General features: G+C 38.0%; 1 protein-coding gene and 1 non-coding gene across 2 annotated transcripts in view; one reads left to right on the top strand and one right to left on the bottom strand.

Moving 5' to 3' along the window:
• Positions 1–22,551, top strand: part of LOC106064134 (uncharacterized) — a 144,917-nt gene that overhangs the window by 34,584 nt on the left and 87,782 nt on the right. Inside the window, exon 2 of the mRNA XM_056038904.1 lies at positions 12,575–13,098. Within this exon, the coding sequence (XP_055894879.1) occupies positions 12,867–13,098 (232 nt within the window). The 5' untranslated portion in view covers positions 12,575–12,866. The remainder of the gene's footprint in view (positions 1–12,574; positions 13,099–22,551) is intronic.
• Positions 11,822–11,893, bottom strand: Trnah-gug (transfer RNA histidin (anticodon GUG)). The gene has a single exon. It is a non-coding gene; the product is annotated as a tRNA-His (tRNA).

Genomic DNA, 22,551 nt, shown 5'->3' with positions numbered 1-22,551 from the left:
GTCACAATCACCTGCAAACTGAACACGCCCTTAATTTATCCTTATCCTTCTTGAATTATTAATTTTATGTCAATATATATATTCGTGTGTGGTGATAAGTGATTTACTTAGCGAGCTGGTAACATTGTGTTTGTAAAGACAATTATTAAAGAATACTTTAAAATATAAATTAAAAAGCTTATATAGGCCATATCTCTCAATGTATCCACCCTTTCCATGTAAAAAAAAATATTATATCTTGAACGAACCTCTTATCTTGAACGAACCTCTTATCAAGAACGAACCTCTAGTATCTCCGCATTCATATAAGAGTTTAATAAATTAATGTTCAGGAAACAATGGCTTGCCGCGGACATATTAAATAATTAAATAAATCGAAGAAACTTCTAGATTTCGTTTTTTCTTTCTTTTAATGAATTTCTTCAAAACATAATTCAACACTTCACACTACAGCACTACTGACATCTGTTATTGACAATACCACTGACATAAGAAATCCACAAGGTAAAAATTAACTCTACTGGTACAACCAAACAGCTTGAGCTTTTCTATCTTTGTAACGTAAACTTGACTTTCACTCATAATTGACTGCCAATATACAAGGTACTCAAAGACTTATTACAACTTAATGACCCGCAACAACTCAAGGGCCTGTGACACTTCAAATGCCACGACACCCCAAGGACCCGCTACAAATCAAGGACCCCGACTAACTCACTTTTTCTCAATTTATACCTTTATAAACCGTTTTTTTTAAGAATCCCAAAAGCTATGACCTTCTAGAAACTAAGATTTGCGACTTTTCTTTTCTATCCTCTCTCTCTGGTTAATTGTAACTAACAGGAGCTGTGACTCTTTTTTGACCTGACCTTTTGTAAAAAGAAGTAGAATGAAGTATCGATTGACTTGCAAAAAAAGAAAAATGAACAACAGAAAAACCAAACTGAATTGAGTATAATGACACTAATATGTGTAATAGCTGGTACCTACAGTGAATGTAAATGTACTGATACAAAATAACCAGATTTTTTTTTTTTTGACGCATTCGACTTTCGAGTTTTTAGAAGAGTGGGGAGGGGGGGGGGACCATCGTATTTTAAATCCCGAGTCCCGCCCACGGGGTCCTGTATCCCCAATGTCTTACCACATTCCTCATCACACTGGCAGAGCTGGGGCATTAGTTTCAACCGTTCTCTCCACCTCCCGAAGGAATCGTATTAACAACTTATATCCTGTCATGTTCATGTGTAGTCTAACGCTTCGTGGGCTAAACAGTTAGTCTAGAGCTGCATTAGGTTTCACGAGCGGTGACCAACATTTGATCTGCGGGCCATATCCAGCCCGTGACGAGCTGAGATCCGGCCCAGCATTTTTTTTTCCACAGTGCGTAATAAAGTCGTAGAGAGTCGGTTCCATTTAGGGACATTGTGTGCAGTGATGCAAAGCGGGGGTTGGACATTTATTTGCCCCTTTTATGCCGAAAATGTTACTTTACAAAAAATATTTGTATACTTTAAATCTCTTTCTTTTTAGTTGTTTTAAATTCTACCCTTTAAAATGCAGACAACTAGCCAAAACATTAAAACCTTTTACGCAAATTTTATTTCACATAATTTTATATTTAAAACATTGTGAAACAATCGTAAACATTATATAGAAAGTCACGACTCAATAATTTTGTAACGGAATCTGGTCAACCTCTAAATACAAACAAGCTACATTTTAATCACATACGTATTCCACATTGTGGGGATTTAAAAATTTTTTTTTTTTATTTTAGTTGTACAGAAGACATTTTTATAACCACACTGGCAACGCCCATGGAAAATGTATGTCAGAACATTGATGTCCACCCTTTTCTCCCTTAGGGCGTATAAATTTCCAAACCGCGTCGAAATTTTAATAGCGTTTATATAGCGCGACTTTCAAGCTTTTAGCATGCCCAGTGCACTATGGTCCTAATTCTTTTGTAGGCCAGTGGGGGAAGGGGGTGTCTGGGTGAAATTTTTCAATGCTGCCGTTAGACGCTCACAAAGGAGACACAACGCCCCATGAGTCGGGATTCGAACTCCAGCCCACTTGTTAGGAAGCCATGCCGTAGTCAAGCGGTTTGGCCTTTCAGCCACACATGCCATTGAAAAGCTGTTTTAAGTCCCAAGGAACTGAACCTATACGAATTGATTAGACACTTTGGGCTAAAGTTTTGAAAGAGGCAGTCAACATCTCTTCCCTGGACGGCTATGATCTGCGGAATGTGTGTTAGAGATTCACTTGAGTAGTTTCTGATGTTGTAACGTTTACAACAGTGAATGGCTTTTCCTTTTATTTTTTTTTTTTTTTTTTTTTGCTCTAGATTTTTGTTTTACAAATTATATTTTGTTTCTATGTTTAAGAAAGCATTTATAAGTTATAATAGCTAGCTCCTTTCTCTTTCATACTCACCTTCACATATCCCTTAATCTGTTGGACCGTTGGGGCGCCACACAAGAATTGTTGACCATCTTTTTTCCATTCCTCTGTCTTTTGCCTTAGATAGAATCTCTTTCAATGAAATGTCCATTCTTTTATGTTGTCTCCCCATCGCTTTCTTTGTCTGCCTCTTCTTCTTTTTCTGGAACTGTTCCCTGCAGAAGGGTGGGAAGCGTGGTCGAGAGGCCAAGTGCGCTTGAACTTGGCTTGGCTTGGCTACCTAGAAGGGGGCTCGAGGTTCGACACCCGACTCGGGCAGAGTTGTGTTTACTGAGATGCACAAAGATCCTAGCAAAGGCAGCACGGAAAACCAACTCCTAGATACCCCCTCCCCCCCACTGGTCCACAAATGAGATTGGACCAAAAAGCGCTCTGAGCATGCTATAAGCATGAAAGTAGCGCTATATAAAAGCTATAATAATAATAATAATAATAAAAGGGTCTTTGCGAGCCTTGAGTACCTTGTCATATGTCCATAGAGTTTTAGTTTGCATTTTTTTGACAGTAGTTATCGGGTCATTGTGGGGTCTAATCGCTGTCTCTAATCTCTACGTTTGTGATGCGGTCATTGTATGTGATACCTAGGATCTTTGTGCATCTCAAGTCCATTACTAGGATCTTTGTGCATCTCAAGTCCATTGCTAGGATCTTTGTGCATCTCAAGTCCATTGCTAGGATCCTCCTCTTTAGTGCTGCTGCTTCTGCGGGCATATTACTTTATGAAATAAACCACAGCCAATGTTTGCCTCTATCCTACGTATTTCTATCTGTTGGAAACGCCACACTTCAGCACTTTCAGAGTTTTTTTTTTCCTGGTTAGAGGGCTCATACTCATGACTTTATTTAATTGTATATAAGTTCATCCGCGAGACATCGCCTTTTTTACACAGACGATATTATCATTCAATTACATTCACGAAAAGTAGTGCATTAGCGTTGGAACTGACTACCTCTGTTTTAGGCGGACTGGATAATGCAACTAAATGCAGTATCTGTCTCCAACTAAATGTCGCGTGAATGCCAGACGAGGGAAAAAACGCTTTAATGAGATGGTCAACAATGGTGGAATGAGCAAAGAGATATAAACGCTGTGATGACTTTTAACAAGGGAGGTTTTGTTTTAATCCAGTAGTGGTCTTGATAAACAATACATGTCATTAGGTACAGTAAACTTGACTTGGTTCAGGTCTGTCACACCCGATTTACAAGGCGTTATTGCTAGCACAACACTAAATTATTTTACCCATGTTGACTGGGAAATCCGCAAGTGAAAAGTTCGAGTCCTGATGTCTCCAATGGCCATGTGATAGTCTAAGTGTAGCCCTGAGATATCGAAGCTCGGTGGCTGAGCGATATAGCGCTTAGCTTCCGAACCGGTGGTCCCGGGTTCGAAGACTGGGATTTTTAATTTCGGGATCTTTGGGCGCCTCTGACCGTGACCTCGTGACCTCTGAGTCCACCAAGCTGTAATGGGTACCTGACTTAAGTCGGGTAAAAGAAAAGGCGGTTGGTCATTGTGCTGGCCACATGACACGCTCCCCTAAACCGTAGGCCAAAGAAGCAGAGGTCCTTTACATCATCTGCCCTATAGACCACACAGTCTGAAAAGGGAACTTTAGCCCTGAGATATGGACATTGACTAAAACATTATAAATGACTCAAATTACTTGGGAAAGAAAAATTAAGAAAAAACTACGATGATATATACAACATGAAACTGGAGATAATCATTTTCATGAAGACCTGCCTATAGTGACAGACTTCTTAAAAGCAATAAACAATTGTTTCCATAGCCCCTGTAAGCTCCTATTAGTCATGAGCTGGGTACAATGAGCCCCTTTGAGCTTTTGTTGCTGACATATTAATGACATTAATCTAATTGATGACTAGAAGATAATCTTGTTGCAAAAATTCAGATATTCCAGTTCGCAGCACTTTTTTTTTATTTTATATGTAAAAAAAAATGTTTTTTTTTCTCAGCCGGAAAGCCTCAACAAAGGAAGACAATACAAACAAAAGTGTACATTGGTTATGCCCCCTGGAGGAAACCCAAGCTCGCATGTTTACAATGGAACATCCGGGCAGGGAAAACTTCCAGGGATTACATTCTGACTACACTTTCCGGGGCAAAAGTTAAAGTCATGGCCAACTATTTGATAGCCTTGGAATAGAGAATAAACCCGGATTAGATTTTTAATAATCTTCATTGATCCTTACAGTGTTCTCTGTGGGGAAGGGATTTAATTTTTTTTTTTATTTTAAAAATAACTACACCCGAGATGTTTTTTTATAACTATTCCAATATGTACATAAAAAGAACAAGATAAAATTTTGAGAAAAATATGCACAGAAATAGTAATACACTCTGACACATTGCAAGACTAATATCTAGACTATACGTTCATGTACAGCACACTACATTAGCAATATAAAAACTATATGTTCACAGAACTTCACACAGACATGCATAACATAATGCTATCAAAAAAAAAAAAAAAACTTAACCAATCCTAATAGTATTAATAATATAGATCTACAGACTTTTTTTTTTTTTTTTTTTTGTCTTTTTTTCGAGAGAGAGCAAGGAATAGTACTGTGTAACACTGCCAAACAAAAGCGAACTAAATCCTAATAGCATTGAAAAGATAAATCTAGATCTATTGTCGTTTCGCTACATTCAAAAAGGGGTCAAATATATGATTACAATCACTAAAACCTTATTGATATTTCTTTTTATTAAGAGAGCTAAATATCAACAGAAATGTAGAAAGGGGAACAGGAATGTGACATTCAAATGAGCCTTTGGAAATGCATTTTGTCTCTCTAGGCCTGAAACTGATGCTATGAAGAAATGTAGGCTATGCGGTGTCTAATTCTGTGCATTGTTATTGTTTGCATGAAGGGGAGGGGCAGAAGCAAATAAGTCAAAGTGCTACTAGAATTAACGGACCCAAAATATGAGAGCGTGTATGTGTCGGGGTCGCATTATGAAGCAGGTGTTTCCAAATCAAGTCAAAAGTCTATGTTGGAGAAATTGCAATGCGCTGATTTAAAAAAACAAAATGGAGATTCCAGAGAGCGAGAAAGAGATATAAGAAGAAGAAAAGAGAGAGCGGGACATAAAATTTCATTCCAAGAGATCTATTAATTCACGGGATACAAAGTATGTTAGGTCGATCGTTAAAATGTGGCTTATTTATTTATTTTTTTTAAAAGGTGTTCCGGCCATTCCATAATAAACACAAAAAAAAAACAACAATACAAACAAAACGGGCGTAGCCGGTGTGTACTGCTAGTATACTAGACCAATTTCTTTTTATACAATGGAAAATTGTTGGATAGGTTTCCATAAAACTACAGTTTTTTTAAGCGGCCCCCGAAAGTGGAAAAGATGCTATTAGTTTTGTGTAGTCTGTCTGTCTGTCCGTCCCGTTAGATCTCGTAAACTAGAAAACATATTGAAAATCCGACATCATAATATTTTAGATCATTCAAAGTTCTGATGCAACGGCTACTTTTTTTCTTTTCTGAAAGCGAAAAATCTAATTTTTTAAATCACTTATGCAAGCAGATTTTTCATAAAAATTCACCACTTTTACAACTATTCACTATTAATAGTAACAAAACGGGGAGATAATGTACCATATTGAGAACACATATAATAACTACTACATTTACCAAAAAAAAATGTTTACTATTTTTAAAAGAGAAAAAAAATCTATTTAGTATGCATATAAGTTGGACATAATTTAAAACAACAATTAATAAATAGTTTCTCATATTATCGCGTGAACTGCAGTGCAACCACACGACTGTAATACACTGAACTAACGAATATTTTTTTTAAGGAATTTTTTTTCTTCAGAAATATAAGGCCACCTCAATTGAAAACAATTAGAGCAATTATATATTCATTATAAGACATTAGTTAGGCTAGGTTCACATCGTAATTCATATTCACTTTCACCTATCCTTTGGTCTGTGGACCGCTGGGGCACCACACAAGATCCGTCAACCTTCTTTCTCCTTTCTTCTATGTCATTTGTCTTTGATAGAATTTCATTCTGATATTCTTTCCGAAAATATTGAAACCTGCCTGGGTGGACCACTTCGGGGGCCGATTTTGAGTTTGTGTCTCCACACAAACCGTCTTTGTAACCTTGTTGTTTTTGTTTTGTTTTAATTGACAGAAATACAAAGACAATATCGTGGTACCAGTGTGTTAACAAGACTTGCGCTTTGTTCAAAATTTTTATTTATGGTAACATTAAATTGTTCTGCTTTATATGAGTCTTAGTAATACTGTCAGTTTGAATGATGCGTTTATCGCTTGTTTTATCCATCGCATTGCTTCCAGTTCAACACCCCCCCCCCCCCAAGATATGAGCCCGAGATAACACCTAGATAACACTTAGACTGAGATAACACCTAGATAACACCTAGATCACACCTAGATCACACCTAGATCACACCTCGATAACACCTCGGAAGTTTATATTAATCGTTGCCCTCCGTTCACCCGGCCCCCCTTTCCCATATTTCCCTTTCCTTCGCCTATTTCCGGAACCTGATTCTAATTGGCGCGATCTCGATATTATAATCGCACGTTGATTCATCCGTCTGCACCTCGGAGAATTAGACAACAGGGGCATGTCTGCGCATGTCACAGCGGTTACGCGAGACTCCCCTATGACAGGGTCAGCAATTGGCTAGGCGTTGGTTCTAATCGTTACAATGGGTTTTCCCAAACAGTCCACCTCCCCCACCGCCACCCCCTTTTTTTTTTTTTTTTTGCTTTAAAAATGCGTAAAAAAAAAAAAGAAGGTTATGTTCTATAGGAGCTATCAGGAATAATTGGTTCCCCAAGGTTAAGAGCATAAAAAAAAATAATACCCCCTCCAACCCAAAAGTAAAGGTCAAAAGTCAAAGACGACATGTACTTTAAGAGAGAGTGGGTCTATTGTAATATTTGTAATTATATTATTAATTGGTCAATTGTAAAATTCCAAGTATGCTTAAAGGAGGGGATTTGAATAGAAACGGTTCTGGTGACTGGAGGGTGTGTGCCTGAAAAGTTGGGGTAAATAAGACCTGGAAATTGGAAGTTGGACGATGGAGGTGCGTTCAGATTTAAAACATTTCTTTTAGCTAGCATGGTCACTGGTCAGAGTGAGCAATAAGTTGTGGATTTATTTTTAGAGGATGTGTGTTTGTGGATGGGACATGACGGTAGTCAGTGAGATGAAAGCCTGGGCATTGGGGCATTGGGGCATTGTTTATGATCGGAACGATGTCGCCGACAGCAGTTCCTTCTTCTCCACGCAGCTGATGTGACCAAAGGAACGAAATATCCGATACAGTTTGGGATCAGTATCACCGCAGGCTCTGCCACAGTGTGCAACAATCTGCCTAAGGGTCACCGGCTCCTGATTTTTCCTCAGGGTTGTTTCCCGAAGCCTTTCCCGTGTTTGGGTATAGCGGAGGTTTGGATTCATAGCTTTCCTTCTCCTAGATGGGTAGCCAACCAAGGCTAACGAGCCCCTCCTGCCCGAGAAGGTAATATTGTTGCTGCAAAAGAATTTTTCTATTTTTTTCAAATCATTACCAAGAAATTCAACAGTTGCTGATACAAAAGAACGATGCACTAAAAATGTGTTCACTGGATCTTTCTTCTAATTGACTTATCTTACTAACTTGCTTGCATACAATATACAACGGCTATTGTGAAAATTAACTTCTTTGTAGAGCAAATGTATGGTCATTTCACGAAGTCACCAGACCTAACGAGGACCTTCTAGAAGGGACAAGTTCCAGGGAAAGGAAGAAGAGACAGACAGAGAAAGCGATGGCAAGACAACATCAAAGAAACAGAGAAAGGCGGTCGATAGATCATGCATGGTATCCAAGCAATCCAACAGACTGAAGACGAATGTATTATAGTTCGTACGTCATCCAGGGGGCTGAGAGCTTTACAATGTTTGGATGCCAAAAGCGAATACTTAGTAATTTTTATATAAAAGTAATATGTGGCTGTGTTATATGAGGTAAACATATGTCTGCATACAAAAATGCAACTATGCGGATTGTAAAACTTTATTTATTTTAGAACTAACTTCTCTGTAAAAGGCAGATCGTTTCTCTGGGATTCTGGGCTAAAACAATGTAGCTACTGTACTCCTCCGCGACCCCTCCCCAATCTTATTATCAACCTTTTCCTCATTAATTGACTGCGGTGGCCATTTTGTGGCCATTTCATGATGATCTGATCGTTTGGCTTAGTGTGATTTATGGTCTCTTATCGACACCATGACGCCCAGAACTCATCAGCTACTCTCGCGGTCTATCTTTATGACATCGATGCTATGACGTAACTCGTTTGTGCTTGCGTGTGTGTGTGCGTGTGTGTTTGACTCGTATTCACCAACGAGAGGAGGGCCGTAGTCATTCTTTTTTTTTAATGTCTCGCAAGTGTGGTAGTGTTGAAGCGCTACTTGCTCATGTGAGAGTATGTTTGTAGTGAGTGAGCGTAAGAACATGTGAGAGTGTATTTACGGTGTTTCTTTGAGTGTTTGTAGTATGGGAGTTGGTGAGTGCGATGACGCTCCAGTCACCTGGTCAACAGAAAAGAACAACACAATTCATCGGTTCCTAAAAGTCACCTACTTCTGAAACCATTTTGGAGGGTGAAAAAAAAATTAAATTATCAGTCCACAAATTATTTTCTGAAGAAGTTTTGAACTATTCGATTCTCGTAAATCTCACCATGTGGTCTGGTCATAGAAGACATACAAAGGGTTAGTGTTTAGGTTTAAATAGTTGTAGAAGCATATCACGTGACATCCTTTCCACAAGACATTATGTTCCGTTTTTATTGATCGAATTATAAAAAAAAAATAATTCTAGAACAAAGTAAACATTACACGTAAAGAAACAACAAAAGCTGCTAAAAAAAGAAAGTGTGTTCAACTAATAGGGCACAGCTTTTGTCCTGATTGAAATAGTAGATCCTTAGAGCATGTGTAAACATCCCCTTTCGATGAAATCTTTAGTACTTTTGTTGACTTTTAAAACACACACACACACACACACACACACACACGCACATTTATTTCTTTATATACACATCTTCGAACTGACATTCTCATTCGCGCATATTGAACAAACATTTACCCGCACCTGACTACTCATTCACAGTGGTACAAAGCTACCTCCATGATAACATTGTCCCTCTCCCTCCCACCTTACACTATGTTTACACATATAATAATAAAAACATTGAAATTATACAAACGCACTTACATATACACACTGCTAACATATTCAGACTAGCTCACACATGTAGCCAATTCTTTTTACACACACACACACTCTCTCGACAACATGGTTGACACACTTCTAAGTACGCTCGATGTGTTATAACGGTTTTATGTGATCAAAAGGTTTTGTTTTAAGGAAGTCCCATTTTGTATCCTATTAAGTTGAGTAAATCATTAATATATGTTATTAAATTTTCGTGTTTTATTTTCCTCCACCGCAAAGTGGAATAATTAGTGAGGAGTCAGGGCCATTAGGAATGTATATTAGATTTATGTTATTAAAAAAATATCCATTGGCAGCCTTGAAAATAAACAAAAATGCTGATGTGCACAAAAATAGTGTTGAGAAATTGTTTGGTTGTAACTATTAAAAGTGAAATGTCCAATAACTGGCCTGGGCAAGTGGAACTATAACATTAGTCAACAGAAGATCACCATACACTCACTTGTTCTAATGTCTAAGTACTTCAGATATCAGCCCTTGTTTTAGTAGTCCTATAACAGAGAATGATGATTAGTCCATTAGTAGCAGACGCAACGTGTGACGCGCGAGTGTTAATGGGGCAGTAATTAGTTGGGAGTCAGTGTACTCACGCTGTAAAAGTGACCTACTTAGTCCTGACTGGAGAGGGTCAATTAAACCTGTCTCATCCGGGACTTTGTGGGTCACGTCGCCGTGTTGACTGTGACAGTTTCAGAAGTTATCTAGATTTGTATCGCAGTTGGCTGATATTTCAAGGCCAGGGGTTCTCTACCTTATACTATCCCATCATGCCCAATCAGAGGGACAAGCAAAGTGTGTACCACATAGCCGGAAAGGGGCTTCGCGATTTTTTTTTTTGAAACACACAGTAAATGAACATAAACAGCCAATAGTGAGGCCTCATTTTGCATTTGTACAAGACACTGACATTCTAAAATTTTCTCTCACAGAATGTACTGGAATATAATTTTCCCTTCTAGGCTACATGTCTCTTTTTTACAAATCTGATATTAACTCTTCAATTCACTCTGTCTGTACGGTACAACAAATCTTGTACAGGTTATTTCTCCCACTTCCCATTCTTGGGTCAAGATTATTCATTATTCATTGTATCTAACAAAACCCGAATTATTTTTAAAAATAATTAATTAGCTAATTAAATAGTGTTAATTAATCAATTCTGTTCGTCGTCTGGTCGTCGCCATATTCCTATCTGAATGAATGTCTGAAAGTCCAAAGTTACGTCTATGACATTGTATTTCCAGTACGTCTCCTTAAAGTAGCCAGAGAACTTTTCCTTCTGATGACTTTCAAAACTGAGACCAGTTTGTGTTCACTTGAAATCTGTAAGCAAGAAAACCAAAGTGTTGCTCTCTTTTAATTAGTGATTTTACAAAAAAAAAGACAAGCATTAAAACTTTCCTCACTAAAGTCTAGTTAAAAAACTATAATAATTATGTTTGTCTTCGAGTTCGAAAATTAATGAGGAAAGCAGTAGTTGACGCGAATCTTAAATATGAATGATACAAATGTAAATAGGGATCAATTTACGTCAAATAAAATAAAAATTAAGAAGATCCACCATTTACTCTTTCTCTCCTAATTGATGATACCATCGTTGATTTAACCTCATTAAATTAAATTAAGGTTTGTTTGTATCAACTTGACTTTGTGTTCTATAAAAAGAGCATGCGTTCCCCTTTAATTCTAGACCAAATCAAACATTTTCTGATATCAATTGAAAAAGTTACACGATAAGGAAGGAAAACATGTATGTCTAATTGAACCTTTGATTACAGTTCGCCCGAGCTTTGATCATTAGCCCACAGAATTGTAGTTTGAATTGTGAAAACATAACATTCAAACAATAAAGCTTTTTTTAAAGATTTGTTGAATGGTTAAATGATTAACAGGGCGAAAAAAGATTTACAAATAAAAAATATACAAATACATGGTCATAATTAATTATTTCTTTTTAATTTCCTTAACAGTAAAAATAAAAAAAAAAGTAAAAAAAATAGTGAGCTTGACAGTGCGAGACCACACAGCAACATGCCGTGACCAGGATTCGAACCTGGGTTGTCGCGGCCACAACGCGAAGTACTAACCACTATACGATCACGGCCAGCGCGCTCACATACTTGAACGAACAAATTGTTGGCTCAGTACTCTTTTTTTCCTTTCGCTTAGTGAGGTCAGCAAAGGTCAACTCCAGGGCTGAACAAAAGTAGACCCAATGACCAACGCAGTAACACTGGCCACGATAAGCCTGCAATACAGCATGAAACACTACTAAATAGATAGACCTGTGGAGAGATTACTATTAATTTCATTTCAGCAAGTTTCAGTATGTCTAGAGAGGGTTAGGAGAATATATGTGCAGAAGATAAGTGATTATACTTAGGTCAAGATACTAACAAACTCAAGTTCACAAGTGCCGGCCCTGAGTGAGGCCATAACTGAGGTTATACTAACGGATTGCTGATATTAGTCTGAGTGTCAACTGTGTAATACTTGGTCCCTTCTCTTTGAGGTGACAATTAGAAGCAATTCCACAGAGAAAACTTGCTCCCCCCCCCCGACCATCCGAAGAAAAAAGTATATAGTGTCACGTTTGTATTTGTATATGTAAATACATTTATTATGACAGATTATTTTTTCAAATTCCGATCTCTCTTTATAATAATAAAAATACTAATAGGCCTAATAATAAGGCTTGTCTTGGAGTCCGCAGATTAACGGGGCGTGCAATATTTCATGTTTTATAACTAAAACAATACAATTAAATTTGTTTTTTTTTCTCCAGATCTAGCAATCATCTGGTGACAAAGATCTATATAAGTAACCGGAGCACCAAGCCTCGTTCACCATAGTCTCAGGATCTTACATAGTTTCGTGTCAGCAGACCAATCAGCGATAAGCACTCACTTTCACTCTAGTCCAGTGCTCCAAGTCTGTTCATAAATACGCACATACTAAACTGCACTACAGTAAACAAGTTCAGCATTAACACCATTGGCCTAACAGTAAAGTGGCAACGAATTAAGAAAAAAACAAAACAAAACAAGGACTCCACTGTTTTACAGTTCACTTATTTCATGACCGAAAGGTTCCCAGAGATGGCCTCTCTCACCCGCCTTTTCCTCTCTCACATTCCACTACTCACGCTTCTACTGACATTCACCTCGGGGAGCCCCGTCCAAAGTCCAGATGTGCTCACCCTTGACGAGATCATGGCGATAGAGCCCTTCACGGAGGATGTGATGGCATGTGCAAATATTCCAGGCCTGTCTTTGGGAATCATTAGAGGAGGGGCCACCTACGAGACCGGTAAGTAGCGCTTATTTTCAATTATACCTGGACATAGAGCAGGGGGGAGGGGGAGGGAGACGTGTTTCAGTAAGGGATACTTCAAACAAGGGCGCACCCATCAAATTAGATGTGGGTGGATGTTTGTGTGCCTGCGGGAATGGAGGAGTAACGTTGTTATTTAGTATTTAACAAAAAACAAAGAAGAAAACAATTTACAAACGCTATATTTAAAAAGACATTTCCTGATTTATACTACTTATAAAGTGATTGTTTTTCTCTTAATAACCAAATGAATATTAGATGGAACTTTTTTGTACCCCGCCCCATTCCCCCATTTCCCTCAAATAAGAATCATGGTTAAGAGAATGTATAGATTTACTACACGTTATAATATTCAAAAATATTTAGATCTAGACTTAGAAAGCAATACGCAAAATATTCCTGAACATTAATTTATTAAAGTCTTCAAGGAATGCGGAAATACCCGAAGACTTCTAGCCCATTCAAGAAAGATTTGCTCGTTCTCTAGCCAAATTAGGGCACCACACAGGATCTGTGACCACCGTCTTTCTTGACTCTTGTCTTTCGCCTTGACGATAATGATAAGTCCGCCAATTCTTTTAATATTTCTCTTTAATTCTTTATATGACTGCCTTTTATTTTCCCTGGTACTGTTCACTGCAGGAAGGTCTGAGGACCTAGTGCTATAGCCATACAGTTAAAGTCTGCGTTTTTTTTTATTGAAGCCAGCAGGTCATCGTAGGGCTCAATAGCCATTGTCAATAATTGTCATCTCGAATTCATTAGGAAAACTGAAAATACAGTTTAACGACAACTACCACAATAACAAAATATTATTATTATTATTATTATTATCATTATTACTATTATTATATCTTTATTATACTTGATGAAAGTCGTCTTACAATTGTAAGAACACATGATCGAAGTTTATAAGCTATTGACTGCCAAACTCACACATGGAAAACTATACACACGATTCCGTAGGCACCACTTGCCTATACACACGATTCCGTAGGCACCACTTGCCTATACACACGATTCCGTAGGCACCACTTGCCTATACACACGATTCCGTAGGCACCACTTGCCTATACACACGATTCCGTAGGCACCACTTGCCTATACAAACGATAAAAAGAAATCATGTTTTATTACTAAACCGCACGAGGGGCTATTTAAAGAAGATTAATGTCTATTTAAAGACAATCCTGTCAACAATTAGAAACGCATTACGTTATTATGTGGAGGAAGGGGATAGAGCGGTTGCATTCTAACTCCTGACCAGCCCCACACTGTATTGTGATTGCACTTTGGCCTCACCTATGAAACTATTTTAAAGAGGTTTCTGTCCGAGGAGTTTTAACCACCGACGAGGTGAGCACGTCTTCAGTGCATTGCTCTTGCTATTCAGGTCAATCTGTAGGACGTAGTCCATTCTGTTGCAGGTAAAATACCCCATGACAAGGGGAAAACACTCCTGATGAAAGTGTTGAAACAGTTTGTTTAGAACTAGAGCTACATCGACATGGGCTTGTCATTCTTTCATTCAAACTTTGTGTCTGCCTCTCCCATAGATATAGACTAAGATATCTTCTGAAATGGGGGGAGGGTTAGGCTAGACTAAGATATCTTCTGAAATGGGGTGGGGTTGGGGTAGGCTAGGCTAAGATATCTTCTGAAATGGGGTGGGGTTGGGGTAGGCTAGGCTAAGATATCTTCTGAAATGGGGTGGGGTTGGGGTAGGCTAGGCTAAGATATCTTCTGAAATGGGGGGAGGGTTAGGCTAGACTAAGATATCTTCTGAAATGGGGTGGGGTTGGGGTAGGCTAGGCTAAGATATCTTCTGAAATGGGGTGGGGTTGGGGTAGGCTAGGCTAAGATATCTTCTGAAATGGGGTGGGGTTGGGGTAGGCTAGGCTAAGATATCTTCTGAAATGGGGTGGGGTTGGGGTAGGCTAGGCTAAGATATCTTCTGAAATGGGGTGGGGTTGGGGTAGGCTAGGCTAAGATATCTTCTGAAATGGGGTGGGGTTGGGGTAGGCTAGGCTAAGATATCTTCTGAAATGGGGTGGGGTTGGGGTAGGCTAGGCTAAGATATCTTCTGAAATGGGGTGGGGTTGGGGTAGGCTAGGCTAAGATATCTTCTGAAATGGGGTGGGGTTGGGGTAGGCTAGACTAAGATATCTTCTGAAATGGGGTGGGGTTGGGGTAGGCTAGGCTAAGATATCTTCTGAAATGGGGTGGGGTTGGGGTAGGCTAGGCTAAGATATCTTCTGAAATGGGGTGGGGTTGGGGTAGGCTAGGCTAAGATATCTTCTGAAATGGGGTGGGGTTGGGGTAGGCTAGGCTAAGATATCTTCTGAAATGGGGGTTGGCTAGACTAAGATATCTTCTGAAATGGGGGTTGGCTAGACTAAGATATCTTCTGAAATGGGGTGGGGTTGGGGTAGGCTAGGCTAAGATATCTTCTGAAATGGGGTGGGGTTGGGGTAGGCTAGGCTAAGATATCTTCTGAAATGGGGTGGGGTTGGGGTAGGCTAGGCTAAGATATCTTCTGAAATGAGGTGGGGTTGGGGTAGGCTAGGCTAAGATATCTTCTGAAATGGGGGTTGGCTAGACTAAGATATCTTCTGAAATGGGGAGGGGGGTAGACTAAGATATCTTCTGAAATGGGGGTAGGCTAGACTAAGATATCTTCTGAAATGGGGAGGGGGGTAGACTAAGATATCTTCTGAAATGGGGGTTGGCTAGACTAAGATATCTTCTGAAATGGGGAGGGGGGTAGGCTCTGGAAAAGAGAGTGAGCTAAAAAACAAATAGCGCTATAAGTCAAAGTAAAGTGCACTCAAGTCACCCCGTCACACTCATACACACACATCGCTTGAACATCTGAAACTATAGAGTAGAAACCACACCAGGTCTAGTTCACATAAGGCTCTTGTTCAAGAGGTGGCCTTTGAAATCAACGACTATCATGTGAGAACTTTAAAGTGCCAACGGAATAAGACAATGGTTGACAATTGTGCAGCAGTAATGTGTATGTGTTGTGTAAGATACTTAAGTATTCGTCCTTGACATCTTCCTATCTATCGTGGCAAAAACCAATAAAGAAAAGGAAAACAAAAATCTGGCAAGGGAAATGTACCTGAAAAAAAGCAACACGTCAGCTCGCATTGTGTTTGCCTGGATGGAGGTGTGATGAAGAAACACAACCAAAAAGAAGTTGGACGAAGTCCATGGCTACAAAGGTGGAATGAGTTTTGTGTTGTCCTTTAACTAGAGAATTGATGTAGGCTTAGAGAGGCTTACTGTATGTGTGTGTGTGGCTGGGAGAGTATGTGTTTGTACGCGTGAGGTAAGGTTGCTATAGACCAAATGGTTGTGTATTTGCACAATTGTTTCTCAGTCTAGAAAATATTAACACTTATAAAAAGCTTAATTGTAATGAGTTAGATCATTTATAAACAGATCTTTAATCAAGATGAAATATGCAATCAATGAGATTATGATTGTATTATTATTCAGGCGTGTATTTATGCTGAGTATTTCCCATATCATGTAAATATCATATAGGAGAACTAAAAATTCAGAATTCAAACCTCTGCTGCTTTACGGCTATACCCCATCATGGGAAAGGTTTTGGGAGTCAACTCTGAGGAAAAATCAGGAACCGATGACCCTTTGGCAGTTTGCAGCACTCAAAGCTACACACTGGCAGAGTCTGCGACGTTGCTGACGCCGTTCCTTTGGATACATCAGCTGCGTGCAGAGAGGGAAACTGATGTGTCGGCGTCATGGTTTCAACCACAGCTGATGCCCAGGAATTCATCTAATTTCCACAGCCAAAGCCTTCGTTCCATATGTACTGACAGAGCTTATGAACGGTGCTGATACATTTCCATGAGGTGATTAAGTTAAGCCATTGTTGCTTCGCGACTGAAGAAAGCCGTATTGTAGATATACATTTCTGTAGTTTTTCTCTGGTCTGTTATTCTTAGGAAATCTTTTTGTCAGACAATTCATCAATCTTCTCAACCTATCACTAATATATTTCAACTGTTAGATGTTTTTTTTTGTTTTGTTTTGTTTTTGTCTGTGTGTCTGTCTTGCATGATTTCTTTGCTTACTGTGGCTTTTCTTTTTCTTTTGTTTACCACCCACGTTTTTTTTTTTCAAATATAATCTTGAATTCTCCACACAAATACACTCATAAAAGAATGTTATCTTTTACTGGGTAACTAACCCATTCATAAGTAGATGTCCTTCTCATTTAAAGAGCGATCATCTTCACAGAGTACTTAGAAACCTTAAAAAAAAAAATTACTCTTTTGCCAAAATACAAAATATTTTCCTCTTTTTTTTTTCCCTCTCCGTTTGTTTCCCGCCCTACACCAAGTACTGTAAACCTTCCCAGAAAAAAAAAACAAAAAAAAATTTGTGTTTCTGAAACTGCACTAGTAAAATAAATCAATGTATCGATGTGAAGGTCAGGGTCATTATTCCAAGGTGGAACCTGGAAATGAACAATCCCAGAACTTTGATAAAAAGCGGAAAACCCTGATGCTCAGTGGGGGGCGTAGCATCCATGGCGCGAAGGGGTTCAATGAACCCGGGCCCACGACCATCAGGGGCCCACTGTGCTTGGGCCCATGACTCTTGACTAGTTGAGAACTTGGGTATGACACCAAAGTGAAAAAATAAATGCACTTTTGTAAAAACCGATAAAAAACTAGAATTTAGAAAGCTCCCTCAAAAGATCCTGAACGTTGTATCGATACTTATATCAACAAAAAAATTCTCAGTGTTCTAAGGTTTAATGTAATGATTTACTTTCTATGAGGTTTTCTAACTTGTAATGGTGGCTAGTTCTAATCGTGTGTTTGAGGGGACAATCGTTTCCATATCGTCTCATTCTATTATTTCCCTTGTCTGTTCATAAAACTATTGGGAGCATTACAGGAAGGGGAGGGGATGGGGGTCAAGGGATAGGGAAAGTTTGGTTAAGAAATAGGGACAGTCGTGATTGCAACTAATTAAAATTTTGATACAGCTGCAAATTATTCATTTTTTTCAAAGCTTAATATGTTTTTATTTTGTTTTGTATTTAAAATATGCCATATCGAGGTTTTTTTTTTTTTTTTTTTTTTTTTAACTTTGCTTGGTAGCTTTCCACATTCAATTTGACATCTAAACTAAGCTTGTAATGTGTTTCATGGGCGTAGCCATTTTCGGGGAGGGTTTCCCCCCCCCCCTCCCCCCCGCCGCGGAAAAAAATTATATATATATATATATATATATATATGTGTGTGTGTGTGTGTGCATAATTAATCTTTATTACATTCTGACGTTTATTGTTTATTGTAGACTCCCCGCCCTTGCTAGCAAGGAGGTCTGGGGGAGTTCGCAGCGCTCCTCCAGCACCGGGGCGAAGCCCCGCCGCCGAGCACTATTTCTGGTATTGAAAGCCAACAAAATGCATATTCTGAGGTATCTACAGTGCATTATCTTGCTATTAAAAAGTTTTATTTCAAAAACCTAATGTGCTATTCTTACTAACTTAGACCCTCTCGCGCCGTTCGGCGCATTTTCCGGCAAACTGTTTCCGCAACTCTTATTTTGCGTAATTCATTTTGTCGGAAAACATGTCCCGCAAAACCTCATGCGACGCTCTGTCACAACCTTACTAAGGATTCGACTCCCAGTTCGGCATATGATTTCTTTGATTTAGACCCGATCTCTATGACTGACTCCTAAAATCTGTCTTAGCCATCTTTGTTGAGACACATTTAATGATTGTCAATTTCGGCAGAAGGCTATTCACACTTTATTAATGGAGCCCAAGCCACTGGTAGAAATTTGTAACCTTTCTTGACTACGCTCTAGGAATTACATGCCTGTATTTCGCTATAAATTTTATATAGAAAAGGAAAGTTTTTTCGTCAAATCATCTGTTGAGGGGTTTTAAACTAAAAAATGTCTTTTTTTTTGTTTGTTTGTTTTGTTTTTAATTCAAAACCCCATTTAGCTACGATCATAGAATTTGGTGACTGTAGTTTGCTTTAAAATAATATTTAAGAGAGAGGTTTTCAACTCTAAACGCTCTGTAGGGGAATTTTTAACTCAAAACTATCTGGAGGGGTTTTAAACTTTAAAGAAAAAGCCAACTGGAGGAGGGGAATTTAAACTTAAAACCCCTTTGGCTATGCTCATAGATTTTATAGTGTGTAATTTGCTTTTTTTTATATTGAAGAGGTACTTTTAAGCTTCAAACCCCAACTGGAAAAAGGGGGGGGGGGGTTAAACTCAAAACCCCTTTGGCTACGCTCATAGAATTTTAAGTGTGTAATTTGCTTTTTTTATATTGAAGATGGGGTTTATCGTAAATTTTGGATGGGGTTTTAAAATCAAAATCTTCCTCAACTGTGCTGTTGGAATTTGGGGATTGTTGTTTGCATTTTTTTTTGTTTTGTTTTATAGAAGAGGGGGATTTAACTGCAAAAACCTCTGGTAGGGGTTTTTAAAATCTCAAAACCCCCTGGTAGGGGATTTAAACTGAAAACACCCTGGTAGAGGGTTTTTAACTCAAAACTGCATCGGCTGTGCTGTGGTAAGTGATGATTTAGTATTAAAATCTCACCTAAAATAAACAAAATAAAAGCAAAAATCAGTCACTTAATTCCGTCCCCACCCCCCTGTGGGGGGGGGGATTTCATTTCGGGGGGGGGGGGGGTTTGAACCCCAAGAACCCCCCCCCCTGGTTACGCCCATGATGTGTTTAGTAGTCATTGAACTGTCTCAACCATTGTTTCTAAGACTACACTCTAAAGAAGGTTAAATTGTGAAATAGTATCCAAAATTCAATTAAAACGAAGCATCCTCGAAAGTCTTTTTCTCAATGTTTTGTTGTCATTAGTATTGTATTCAAAATGTGAATGCAATCTTTATATCAGAATAAAAAGGATATGAAATCTAAACGAAAACAAATAAAATAAAAATAACATTAAATATTTAGCAAGCTAAAGAAACATAGTATAAACCACCAGCGGATCCAGAACTTTGGAGTGGGGGGGGGCGATTTTTTTACAAACCCGAACCCTAAAGCCCAGTAAACGCAAACTATGCATAAACGCGCATACAGCGTGTATATATATATAGATAATATATATATATATATATATATATATATATATATGAGAATTGAATTTTAAAAAAGCAGTGTCTCTCAACCTTAGGCGAAATATTAAAAAAATATATATATAAAATCATTTTGAGGCCCTTCTCCTGACAGTTAGGGGATTTGGAGGAGCGCTGTAAGCCCCGACGCCAAAGACATTTTCTTGCATTCTTCACTGAAGAAAAGCATTCTCCTGACATCTACTGCTCATTATTCATCCTGTTAAAAAAGGACTTTTTGAATAATGTTTTACTTGAAAAATAGTCTAATATGAATTTATTGGTTCTTAATACATTGCAAAATAAAACCGATTTATTCCTTAAAAAGAAAAGATATACCACATATTGAGATGAAGACTTTTAGGATCGCCGCCGAAAAGAAAATTATTTCATAAATAATATTTATAAAAAAATACTCATTTGTAAGTGAAACATTTTGTTCAAAAAGAATGTTTGTAGCTTTGTTATGTTACAGAACTATAATTCAAAGCTCTAAACAAAAAAATTTCGGAAGTGGGAGGAGAAATTAAGTGGACTAATTAGATTCTCCTTTAATTTTTATTTTTTTTTTTGCATTTTTAGAATTCTGGTGGGAATTGTAAGCTATAGTCCCTAATTTATTTAACTAGAAAAATATCAGATTGAGAAAAGGTTGGGAATAGGCGACTATGAGATATACATTTGAGATCAGAACGCATCTCAATCGTTACTCTTATACTGTAAAATTTCGTATGAATTCTAACTTTTCCAAAACACAAAGTCTTTTTTTTTTTAAATTATGATAAATTCATCTGAAATTACATAAACTCTGTCGCCATATTTGACTACTCTGTTTTAAAACGTCATGTTTTCGCCTGAAAAGGGGAGGGGCGGTAGAGTGAAAACGATTAATCACTCTGCTAATGACTGCATTTGGCATTAAGGTGGGGCGACTCGATATAAGAATTTAAAAAATAGCATATATAACTTATTTTAGTGACATTTTTTTTTAAATTTTGTAATTTCTTAACTATAATACAAAAAGAACAAGATTACAAAGAGAGTTTGTGTTGACACACAAACTCAGAGGCGGCCCCCGTGGGAGACGGATCCCTGTCGGATCCGCATATTCGCAAGGAATATCCAAGACGTGATTTTGTTTTGATTGTTAAAAGTAATAATGTTTCAAAGATTCATTTAACGTTGTAAAAATTTTTTTTAGTCTAAATCATGGCTGTCGGGTAGTGCGGTTTGCGCGCTGGACTGTCGTTTGGATTCATCGATGGTCCCAGGTTCAAACCCTACCCGCTCCCATCCCCCGTCGTCCTGAGGAGGTTTGGACTACAACTCTGAAGGAACATCCGAAACATGTAAAACAACAAACATTCTAAATTAGACCAAGAAATTCTAGATCTAGATTCTACAATGATTTTAATTAGAACTTAAATCTAAATCTAGTTTTAAAAAATCTAGCTCTAGTCTAAAAAAAAAATCTAGATCTAGTGTAAAAAATCTAGTTCTAGTGTTTAAAAAAAAATCTAGATCTAGTATAAAAAATCTAAATTAGATCTAAATCTAGCTAATGTATTTTTAAAATGCCAGTCACATTACGAGGTTTAATAAACATTACTATACCGAGTTGTTTTAGGAAAATGATATTGTTTCTGTAGCTGGAGAGACTATTGAAATTGTGCAAACCTTTAAATACCTGGGTACTATCCTAGACAATAAACTAAATTTTACTGCAAATACTGATTATATCAGCAAAAAAGGGCAGCAAAGATTACGATTACTAAAAAAACTGTCCTCGTTTAATGTTAGCGAAAAGGCCTTGGCTATGTTTTATCACACTCACATCTGCAATATTTTAAGTTTCAATATCACTGCCTGGTATGGCAATCTGAGCATTAAAAATAAAAATAAACTTTATAGAATCCTAAATGCTGCTGGCAAAATCATTGGCAAAAAACAAACCCCATTTGGGCAGTTGTTTGAGACAAACATCTCTAAAAAAAAGCTAACAAGATCCTCGAAATAAAGAATCACCCTTTGTGTTAGGATTTTGTGATTTTACCATCACAAAAGAGATACAAGACACCGATAGCAAAGACAAACAGACACAAACACTCTTTTGTTCCCCTGGCAATCAAATCATTAAATAAGAACAATCTGGTATAAACTTTGTCACATGTAAATTATGAGTGAGTCTGGTGTGAATGTACACTTTGGTTTCTTATAGTTCTAATGTTTTTTGATTGGTGTAATGCACAAATTGTAAGACAAATTTCTTTACGG

Source organism: Biomphalaria glabrata, chromosome 8 (genome assembly GCF_947242115.1).
Source record: "Biomphalaria glabrata chromosome 8, xgBioGlab47.1, whole genome shotgun sequence".
Lineage (NCBI taxonomy): Eukaryota > Metazoa > Mollusca > Gastropoda > Planorbidae > Biomphalaria > Biomphalaria glabrata.
The sequence above is the reverse complement of the archived record's forward strand: the minus strand, read 5'-3'. Positions and strand labels throughout refer to the sequence as shown.